This window comes from Marmota flaviventris, chromosome 8 (assembly GCF_047511675.1).
Source record: "Marmota flaviventris isolate mMarFla1 chromosome 8, mMarFla1.hap1, whole genome shotgun sequence".
In the NCBI taxonomy this organism is placed as follows: domain Eukaryota; kingdom Metazoa; phylum Chordata; class Mammalia; order Rodentia; family Sciuridae; genus Marmota; species Marmota flaviventris.
Genome location: NC_092505.1, coordinates 134,514,730 through 134,526,510, shown reverse-complemented (window position 1 = coordinate 134,526,510; position 11,781 = coordinate 134,514,730). Strand labels below are relative to the sequence as shown.

General features: G+C 40.3%; 1 protein-coding gene across 2 annotated transcripts in view; it reads right to left on the bottom strand.

The window, feature by feature from the left end:
- Nucleotides 1–170: 170 nt before the first annotated feature.
- The window catches only part of Qrich1 (glutamine rich 1), a 47,133-nt gene continuing 35,522 nt past the window's right edge, over nt 171–11,781 (bottom strand). For both annotated transcript variants that reach the window (XM_027933885.2, XM_027933884.2), the window contains 4 exons: nt 4,107–4,215; nt 3,615–3,766; nt 3,211–3,301; nt 171–1,114 (listed from right to left, as the gene is read on the bottom strand). In XM_027933885.2, coding sequence (XP_027789686.1) covers nt 922–1,114; nt 3,211–3,301; nt 3,615–3,766; nt 4,107–4,215 — 545 coding nt within the window. In that variant the 3' untranslated portion in view covers nt 171–921. The remainder of the gene's footprint in view (nt 1,115–3,210; nt 3,302–3,614; nt 3,767–4,106; nt 4,216–11,781) is intronic.

The following is an 11,781-nucleotide window of genomic DNA, read 5'->3' as shown; positions in this document are numbered from 1 at the left end:
GGAACCGGCTCATGCGAAAAGCATACACCAACCACACCCACGACGGAGTTGGGCTATTTCCTGTCCCACCCCCTCCCACAGGACCTTGGGTAGTTTCAAGAACCGGGAAGGCTTAGCTGCTGCTGTCCTGCCAGGTACCTCCCCAAATAAAGACACATTGTTCACTAGCATATTGAAAAGACGTGCTTGTCATTCTTAATAAACAACTAGAGTAAGAATACATAAGAGAAACAGAGTGGTATCTTTATATGATACACAAGTGTATGTTACAAGAATTCCATCAGGCACAGGAGCCTCAGGTTTAAGGCCTCAATGTTAGGCCAAAAAAAAAAAAAAAAGGCATGGTAAAGTTTTTACTTTAACATCTAAAATGTCACTTGTCATAAAGGAGGTTGTAAATAGAAATTGTCTTTAATAAATCATAATTGAAGTTCCCCTCATTTTTCTTCCATTAAGATGCTAAGTTTATGTCAACATGAAGAGAAGGTGGCTCCTCTAGTGAAGTCTGCCAGTCCACAGTGAAAGCCAGCTGGGGAGATTCCCTGGAGGGTCGATCCATCATTAATTCCATCTTTCTTGAAGAAGGGACTGGGTGGGGGGGTGGGGACGCCACATTTCTCCCAACAGTCCAAGCCCTTCCCCCAGGGCCCAGACTTAAAAAAAAAAAAAAAAAGCCAGTAACTTTCTAGGACACCTGGCTCTCAGTAAACCTAGAGCCCCCATGGACCAAGGAGTTTGCCACAGGTCTATGAAGATGGAAAGAGGGCAAAGTTTTCTTTTACATTTTAAACAAAAGTAGCCTGGAAGGCTTCATAACTACCCAAGATAAAAGAAAAAAGAAAAAATGGAGGCCTCTTCTTTAGTGTGCAAGTCTGTCCAGTTTTTCCTGGCTGGGTTTTCTTGTAGTATGACTGAGGCATCTCAGTGGATGGTGCTTGCATTGGCCACTGCAATGGCCTCCTGAATTTCTCGTATCACCAGGATCCGGGTCAGCATTTGTCCCATCTGCTCTCTGCTGATAGGCTGGACTGAATACCAGATTGGGCTGTTGGGGGCCACCACTGGCTCAGGTGTTAGGTAAAAGGTGTCGTTCCGGCCTTTTACACTCTGGGGGCTAAAGAACATGTCAGTAAAAGCTAAGTAAACACCATTACAACTTTAACCCTCCCAGCCTGAACTTCCCAGACAGAGGCAATCAGAAAAAGTTGGTAAGGCAGCAGAGCTCTGGATGTTTAATAGGTAGCACAGTTACTGAATATAGCTATCATATACCACCTCCAGGACTTCTAGTGAGGGCTACTATGAATGCCAGTGACAGGTTGTCTCCTTTATGACCCACCTTTACAAAAGCCCCCAGCCATGATCAATCACAGATGTACTGAGTCCATCTATTTTCCACTTGGAGCCAACTTCACTGCTCAGATAATCTATCTCCAAGTGTTGGCTCACACTGTTATGTATCCATATTTTTTCCAGGGGAAAGGGGTACAAGGGAGTGGTTTTACTGGGGATTGAACCCAGAGGTGCTTTACAACTGAACCACATCCCCAGCCATAAAAATTTTATTTTGAAACAGGACTTTTTTCAAAGTTGCTGGGATTATAGATAAGTGCCATCACACATGGCTCACATTGTTATCTACAAAGTAACAGTAGTCATGATGCTGGGGCTCTTACCTTGCTCACCCACTCTGTGGTACTACATTCATACATATTCAGCACACACCATCCTCTAACATTTATTCATCCATTCAAGGTTTACTAAAAGGCTACTGTGTGCCAGGTATGCAAAAGATGCAATGTTAAAGAAATAAGTAGAGGGGCTGTGGATGTGGCTCAAGCGGTAGCGCGCTCGCCTGGCATGCGTGGGGCGCTGGGTTCGATCCTCAGCACTACATAAAAATAAAATAAAGATGTTGTGTCCAACGAAAACTAAAAAATAAATATTAAAAAATTTTCTCTCTCTCTCTTAAAAAAAAAGAAGAAAGAAAAAAAGAAATGAGTAAAGATAGTAATTCCTACCTCATGGAGGTTATAGATAAGGAGGGCAACAACAATTAAAAAATTACACAAATACACAAAAAATGGTACCAGTAGTTAAGTGCTACAGAGAGAACAGATGGAACAGGTAGGGAATTTGGAAATTGTTCCTTGAAAAAGCTATGTTTAAGAATGGAAAAGAGGGACTGGGTTGTGGCTCAGTGCCTAGTACATGTGAGGGACTGGGTTCCATCCTCAGCATTACAAAAAAATAAATACAGGGGCTGGGATTGTGGCTCAGTTGTAGAGCGCTCGCCTAGCACATGCAAGGCCCTGGGTTCATCCTCAGCACCACATAAAAATAAATAAATAAAATAAACGTATCGTGTCCAACTACAATCAAAAAATAAATATTAAATAAATAAATAAATAAATAGGGCTGGGGTTGTAGCTCAGTAGTAGAGGGCTTGCCTACCATGTGTGAGGCACTGGGTTCGATTCTCACACCATATATAAATAAATAAATATCCACTGAAAACTAAAAGAAAAAAAATATAAAAAAACAGAAAATATAGCATAATTCCCGAGTGGAAAGGCATTAGTGTAGATTGAGAGCTCAGAGTAGTATCAACATAAGGCTAACAAAGGGGGAGTCCTTGTCCACTATTAAGGATTACTCTGTAAAGTAATGACAAAACACTGAAGGTTTTAATCTAAGTGAGATACTAAGATCCAAAACAAACAAACAGGAAGAAAAAATAAAAGCTAAAGGAAGGAGTCTCCCCAAAGTTGACAGTGACAATGATAAAAGGCCAGGGCCAGGATGATGCAGGACCTTATTTAGTTTGTGATGAAGGTGGCCTCTCTGTAACATATCTTCTCCATAAAAGATGGCTGAGGCAGGAGGAACAGCCTCAACAACTCAGCAAGACCCTGTCTCCAAATAAAATATTAAAAAGGGCTGGGGATGTGGCTCAGTGGTTAAGCACCCCCAGGTTCAAACCTCAGTACCAAGAAAAAAAGACTGTTAGGGTTCAGGAACCCTTTTTATATCAATGTCAAGCATACCACTTTGGGAAAGCCACATAGTTGTTTCTTTATTTAGATTTTTGGAAATGATTTTCCTCTGGGGCTAGAGAATGCCTCTTTCCTTTGATAACATATGCATATAAGTAAGCATGCGGACAAACACACACACACATACATTAGCCAATTTATAAAGCCTCCTCACCATTTGAAGAGGTAGAAATCGTAGAGCTTGATGGGACACCTCAGTGGATTCTCTGGATTTTCTGTCTGTTCTGCATACATGTCATCTGTAACTATAAAACACCCCCCCCCCGCCGCCACCACCACCATCACAGACCTGGCATAAGGACTGTCTTAGCTCAGGCCTAGATTAGGAACCACAGGTATTCAGCCATCCTATCTAGGAAATATTAGGTAGGAAGAGGAAAGGAATGAGGCATGAAATAACTAGGAAGGGAACAGGCTATCTTGTCCAGAGCTTCCCTGCTTCTAGGAGAAAAGTTTTTGGCTGGGGAAAAAGGAATGGAAAATTCCTACCCAGTAAAACCCCCCTCCACATTTATTACTAGCCTGGTAGATACAGGGTAAGGTGCCACCTTTCCCTACCTTTCTGGCCAGTCTGATGTATCCCAAGGGCCTTCAGGTACCGGATACTCGTGCTTTTATCCTTGGGATTAGAGGGGTTCTTCTTTGTCTGTCGTAAGACTTTGGAGAAGGCCAGCTTCATGTGCTGGTCAACTGTCTTCAACAGGAAGTACCTGAACCACAAGTGAAAGCAAGGCAGAGAGTGCCAGACACCATGATTTACCCTACACCCATCTGTATTTCAGAGGAGCCCACACTCCCAGATCTGGGTAGGCCCATACCCAAACACTGTGGACAGTGGAGAAGCCACATTGAAATAGATAGTAGAGTTCTGACAAGGCTGTTAGATTCACTGGTCACCACAAAAAAATGTAGTCAAGTGGGGCTGGAGGCTTTCAGTAGCTCAAGGTTCTCATAAATGTCACAGGAATTCAGAAGTCCTCCTAAAGTTCCCACCCACTTCACCAGGAAGAAGCCAGCAGAGGCCAAGTATGGACATTCTAGAAAACTTACTTGGTGTTAAAGAACATGAGGGTGGTCAATAGGGTGGAAGGGGAGTGCGCCCCAAGCTGCTTGCATTCCCATAGCATCTCCTCAGTCACATGGCTGGGCAGAACATAGCCTAGGAAGAACAGAATAATGCTAAAACAAATAGATGGAAGGAGGTACCACAAAGGCACAGGATGGGAGGTGTGAGGCATATGGACCACAGGGACATAAGTCTTAACAACAGAAGTCTCCCTGGGGTATTGCAAAATAATTTGGAAAGGTTGTTAAAACATAGAGGGTCACAACTTATGTTTCTGAGGTGGAACCCAAAATGAACATTTATTTCTAACAAGTTCCAAGGTGATACTGCTGCTGCTCTGGGAATCACATTGAGAACCACTACCTCACATGATTACTGTTACTTGACAAATTCCTCTGTAATCCAAGGCTAATATAAGACAAAAGGATTGCCTTCAGGTTCATGAATACATAAAAACTATAAACCAAACATGCATACATGCTCTCTCTTCTCGAAGATAACTTACATTGTATTTTCAAGGTGTCTAAGGCCCAAAGACCTGGTAATGTATACCCCTCTTATCATTTCTAGGAAGAAAGCCCATTTCATCACTTCTCTGGATAAAAAGAACATTGATATTTGAGCAATTTCAAGTTTTCATTAAAAGGATAGGTGTAACTCTTAAGACCCAGGTTCACTGACAAATCTAGAGCTAGGCAGGGCTAAGGCCAATTTAGATATGTGGTGTCCCCCAAAAGCTCATGTGTGAGACAATGTAAGAAAATTTAGAATGAAGAAAAGGGAAGGGAATTTGGAAAATGGAAAGACAGTAGAATAAATTGGGTATAACCTTCCTATGTTCATATGTGAATACACAACCAGTGTAACTCCACACCATGTACAACCACAATAATGGGAAGTTATCCTCTAAGAACAAATTTTTATTTGTTCTTTTTAGTTACATACGACAGTAGAATGTATATATATATATATATGTCAAAATACATTCTACTGTCATGTGTAACTAAAAAGAACAAATAAAAAATTACAGAACAACAACAACAACAAAAAAAAAACCCCAAAACTAAAAAACAAAAGTTTAGAGGTGAAATGATTGGGCTATGAGAACCTAATCAGTGCATTGATCCCCTGATAGAGATTAACTGGGTGGTAAATATAGGCAGGCAGGGTATGGCTGGAGGAGGTGGGTCATTGCAGCTGTGGCTTTGGGCTTTATATTTCGTTGTGGTGAGAACTCTTTCTGCTCTGTGATGAGAACTCTTTCCACCCACTTCAACAAGGAAGAAGCCAGCAGAGTCCAAGTGCTTTTTTCCACCACACACTCTGCCATGATGTTCTGACTTATCTCAGGCCCAGAGGAATAGAGTCAGCCATCTCTGGACTGAGAACTCTGAAATTGTGAGCCCCTAACTAAACTTTACCTCCTCTAATTATTTTTGTCAGGTCTTTTGGTCACAGCTACAAAAATCTGACTAAAACACCAACAGTATCAACAAGAACCCTGGGCAGCCAGGACTGCACTAAAGAAAGACAACTGTGGGTTTTACCACCAAGCTACCTTCATTTGCTCAATTCAACAACTACAAGTGTTTATGCACTGAGGGTATAGTAGGGTACAGCAGACACAGCATTTTCCTACAGGGTTTCAGGATTCTCCAGACAGTGAAAGTTATGCTTCCTGGAAGCAGAAAAGGAAGACTCTGCACAATACAGTCCACTGTCTATTCTTCCCACAGGCAGAACTTTGACCATGTAGTGTACTTCTCTCCGGTGCTGTTTTTGTCCACTGTTTGGCTACTTAGTGGTATGGCAACAATGGGAAGCACTTTCTCGCTCTTGGACATATTTGAAGCATCCAAGATGCAGGATAAGCAACACAACACAGCTTCTCTCAAGAAAAGCTATTTCCCTAGGAGTAACTCCTGCCACAGCTTGGTATACTTTTCTCTTCCTTCACTCAGCCACATACCTCCTCTAGTGGCATTTCTATAACATTATTTTATTCCCAACAACAAACTTTAAAATTAATTTTATATTCAGGATGCTGAAGCAGGACAATTTGAAGTTCAAGTCCAGCAACCTCAGCAACTGAGGTTTTTTACAAAAAAAAAGAATTAAAAAGGGATAAGGATGTAGCTCAGGATAAAGAGCCCCTGGGCTCAATCCCCAGTACCAATAAATAAATAAACAAATAGATAAATAAAATATACTTTAATGGCTAAGAACCAGGATTCCTGGCTAAGAGCAAGGAGATATGGAAAAAAAATTATATAAGCCTTATAGATTTGATTCTCAACAGCAAGCATAAAAATGATGTATTTTATCTTTAAAAGTTTTTATTTTATCTTTTAAAACTTTAAAACTTCTGCCTACTGAAGGGCACAGACACAATGACCAGTGCAGGAGCAATGAGCATCCCTAACATCCAAAATGTGTATTGAAATACCTTATCCCACTAAAAGCAACCAGTTTCATAGAGAACTGATGGATTTCACAATGGAACAACAAATGTTTGAAAAATGAAATGTTCTGTCAAATTGGAAAGTAAGGAAGTTGCTGGCTATGGCAGTGTACACCTGTAAACATAGCTATTCATGAGGTCAAGGCAGAAGGATCACAAGTTCAAGGCTAGTCAGGGCAAACTGGCGAGACCCTATCTCAAAATAATAAAAAAGAAAAGGCTGGGGATGTACCTCAGTGGTTCAGCACCCCTGGGTTCACACACACACACACACACACACAGAGAGAGAGAGAGAGAGAGAGAGAGGAAAAAAGAAATGAAGGGAGTAACCAACAACTACTAGAATTAATATAGGTACCAACCTAAAGATAATCCAATTGGCCAAAGATAGAACAGTCTGCACATCAGTAAAAATAACTGCAGTGGATTGAATCATATCAAATTATCAAATATTTAAATGCATGAGTTCACAATGATTCTTAAAAAACAAATAAAAAAACCTTAATTTTACATTATTGGGAACTGGGAAAGCTGGTGAACTAACTCATTACTGTGAAAACTGATAAGCAAATACAGAAAATTTCTAAAGCCTTTATTCTGCCTCGCCCACACAATGTGGACTGCTAGCAATCCAGAAATTGGAGTGACAAAGTCTTTTTTTTTTGTGTGTGTGTGTGTGTAGTACTGAGGGCTGAACCCAAGAACACTACCACTGAGCTTATATGCCTGGCCTTAAAATTTTTTTTTTTTTTAATTATTTAGCATTTACTTATTATTTTGGCATTGGGGATTGAACCCAGGGGCACTCAACCACTGAGCCACATCCCCAGCCGTTTATATTTTTTATTTTGAGACAAGGTCTCACTAATTTATTTAGGGCCTTGCTCACTGGTCTGGACCTTGAAATCCTCCTGCTTCAGCCTTCAGAGCCACTCGGATTATAGGTGTATGTCATCATGCCCAGCTTATTTTAAAACTTTTGAGACAGCATCTTGCTAAATTGCCCAGGAAACTTGTAATCCTCCTGCCCTTGCCTTCTAGTGTAAGCCACCATGTTTGGCTTTCTAGTTGTTTTTAAAAATTATGATAGTGTCCCTGTGGTATGTCAAAAACACTTTTCAACACATTAAAAAAATTTATACATAGGGTTTTGAGTACAGTTCAGTGGTAGAGCTCTTTCCTAGCATGCATGAGGTCCTGGATTCAATTGCTGAGAACCAACCCTGAGCTCCCCCCCAAAAAAAACTGAAAATAAATATTTATGGATAGAATGTCTGGAATTTCCTTCAAAGTAGCATAGGAAGAAAAGCTCAGGAAATAATGTCAAGAGTTAATAAATGGAATAAGAATTGTAATGCATTCCGCTGTCCTGTATTTAAAAAAATAAAATCAATTAAAAAACTGGAAAAAAAAGAGTTAATAAATGGGACAGGCATAGTGGCAGTTTAATGAAGAAAGGGTGTTTCCAGCACCATTTGTTGAAAACACTACCCTTTCTCCTTTTTGTCAGTTAAATTTACCATACTTGTGTGATTCTATTTCTTAAGTTTCTCATTCTCTCATTCTGTTTCATTAATTTTTGTATGTAGGGGGCAGTGCTAGGAAATGAACTCAGTGGTGCTCTGCCACTGAGCTACATGCCTAATCCTCTTTATTTTTTATTGTGAGACAGGGTCACTAAATTGCTCAGGCTGGCCTCAAACTTGTGATCCTCCTACCTCTGCCTCCTGAGTACCTGGGATTACAGACACAAACCACCCCACCTGGCTTATTTGACTATTATTTACCAAAAACCTGCACACAAATGTTTATAGCATCTTTATTCAAAACTGCCAAAACCTGGAAGAAATAAAGAGAAAATGTCTCTCAGAAGAATGGATAAACTATGGTTTGTCCACACAATGGAATATATGCTAAAAAGAAAATGAACTATCAAGCCATGAAAAGACTAACTTTAAATGCATATTGATAACTGAAAGAAATAAATCTGAAAAGATTATATATTGAATTATTCCAAATATATGACATTCTAGAAAAGACAAAACTGGCAATAGGAAAAAGATCATTGGTTGTCAAGGACTCAGGGCAAGGAAGGGAAGGAAGGCAGGATAGAATGCACAGGCAGATAACAGGGATTTTATTTTTTTGGGTGTGTGTGGGGGGGGGGGTACCAGGTTTGAACCCAGAGGTGTTTAACCTCTGACCCATATTCTCAGCCCTTTTTTAGATTTTATTTAGAGATAGGGTCTCACTGAGTTGCTTAGGGCCTCACTAAGTTGCTGAGGCTGGCTTTATTTAACCTGCGATCCTTAGGCTTAGGCACCCGAGCTGCTGGAATTACAGGCCTGTGCCACCACAACCAGCAAGAGAAGGGATTTAAGACAGGGAAACATTCTGAATTGATACTATAGTAGTAGATTCATGCTTTCAGACATTTATGAAAACCCACAGCACTACAACACAATGAGTAAGCCCTAATATAAACTATAAACTTTAGATAATAATAATGTATCGATATTGGTTCAAATTTTAACAAATGTACCATGCTAATGTAACACTATTAATATAGGGGAAATTATATGAGGGTGAGCTAGCACAGAGAAAGTTTCTATACTTTTTTCTGAAATTCTTCTGGACACCTAAAACAGCTCTAAAAAATTATGGATCCAGGGAACAACAGGACACCTCTAAGGGCCCTGCAACTCCAGATTGAGAGGACCCTAAAGAACAAGAAGCCAACCAGTATACGTTCTGCAAAGAGGATGGTCACTGGCAAAGGGCATGTTTCTTATGGTTCCAAAGAAAGCCACGTGTGGTCAGCAAGAACTCAATCCATCCTGGCAGATGGCACACTGGTAGAGGAAGGCTGAAGAACCAATAGGCTTTTCGAAAGTTCCCAAGAGCTATCCTTGAGGAATCACAGCTGCCTCTTAAGAGTAGATGTCAATTTTGACCAAGTTGGTCTTTTTTAAAATTTTTACCCAGTGCTTCACATGTGCAACACAACTGCTCTACCACTGAGGCACAACCCTAGCCCCCAAGTTGGTCTTAAACACCTGGCAGGAGAGCAATTAATATGTGGACTTTTTTGGGGGAAGGTACTGGCAATTGAACCCAGAAGCGCTTAACCACTAAGCACATCCCCCAGTCCTTTTTATATTTTATTTAGAGACGGTCTTGCTGACTTGCTTATGGTCTCTCTAAATTGCTTAGGCTGGTTTTAGTCCAGCAATCCTCAGCATTACATAAAAATAAATAAATAAATAAAGGTATTGTGAACTCATGATCCTCATTGCCCCGCCTCCTTAAGTAGCTATTACAGGCACATGCTACCATACGCAGCATAGGTGGACATTTAAAAGGCAAGACAACTTATTAATTTTTTTAATCTAACTTCAGATGTACACTTGTGTCAGCCCTACCAAAAGTAAAGCTGGAGGCTATAAAGGAAGAGTGGGAGTGCCTAAGAGTAACTACTACAAAGGAACTCTAGAGTTATAAGTTTGTTCTGAGTCAATTTGAGCCTGATCTGATAGACCTACAAGTCTTCCTAACTTCCTACAAAGATAACTTAGATCTGTTTTTCACTGATAGTATTATCTAGCCCCGATATTTATTCCTCAGTTTAGTCTAAAAGATGCAATGTGGCACACAAAAGGCCTAACTAACTTTGCCAGTAGAGTCCTAAATGACACAGTTAAAGGGATGCCTCTACTGAACATAGAGGTAATACTAATGAGAAAGCTATTTTACAGAAATAAGATGACATTAAGTATCTTTTAACTACATCTCAAATGGACACCATTATAAAAACTAAATATTGAATATATTTCTAACAACTCTACTCAAATGCCTTAAATGGCCTCCTCACAAATCAATGGCATGTTGGATCCCACCTTAAGCTTTTGCTTAAGGTTTTAATGAGTTACTGTCTTCATGGTTTTCAGAAACTGGCTGAAATACTAATTGCTTTCGTGTTAACTGTTTACAAAACAAGTAAAGCATTGCTGTCTTGTTTACTGTTGTCCTAACATGATTCCTGCCCAGACCCACCAAATGCCAGCATGGACCTCTAGGTTGCTCTGATGCTAAATTATCCATGCCCCACCTGATAGAGAACAAGAACTTCAGGTCAATACCACACAACTTTACCCTCTCTCAGTAGGAAGCAGCTTGGAGATGTCACTCCCATTTTTCCATAGAAATGGAATGTAGAAATTGACAGTGGGGAAATGTAAAAATGGTCTACTTTGTGCTTTGAATACAGTTCTTGCTGCTCTGTCACTGCAACTTACTTTTTAAACCAGACATGTTTCTTTTTCTTCCTCTCCCTCTCTCCCTCCCCCTCTCTAATCTGAGGCAAGGGAAAGGATTACCATTCTTCCCCATCCCAGATAGTAATCTGTCCTTGAGCATAGGCCCACCACAGGAGAAAAGTAATTCAGATTTCAGGGATGGCACCAGAAGATCTAAGAAATGACTATCTCCCAAATTAACAAGCAAATCACAACTCCCTATGTAGAACATATGAAATGTAGTCTTTAATTCACCTCTTTAAAAACCCTGTTAACTGGGCTGGAGTTGTGGCTCAGTAGTAGAGTGCTCGCCTAGCATGTGTGAAGCCCTGGGTTCGATCTTCAGCACCCCATAAAAATAAATAAAATAAAGATATTGTGCCCAGCTAAAAAATAAATATTAAAAAAAAAAAAAAAAAAAAAAAACCCTGTTACCCCTAATTGCCAGAATTACAGCCTCTGAGACAGGCATCCCCTGTTCCATCTTTGCTGGCAAAGTAATAGAACTTTTTCCTCAAAAATAAATAAATAAATATTTATTTATAAGATTATGCTCTACAGCTGAAATGGTTCTTAAAATTTTTGACTAGGGGGTGCAGTTGTGCTGGGATCAAAACCAGGGCCTTCACATGATAGGTAAGTGTTCTGCCATTGAGCACTATTCCCAGCCCCTTTCAATTCTCTTTCTTGCTTGTGTCCTTTTTTTTTTTTCTTTTTGTGGTACTAGGGATTGAACCCAGGGGCACTTTATCTCCGAGCTACATCCCCAACCTCACCCTTTTTATTCTGAGACAGGGTCTAAGTTGCCCAGGTTGGCCTCAAACATGCAGTCCTCCTGTCAGACTCCTGAGTTTCTAGGATTACAGGAATATGCCACCATACCCAGCTATGTCTTGAGATAAG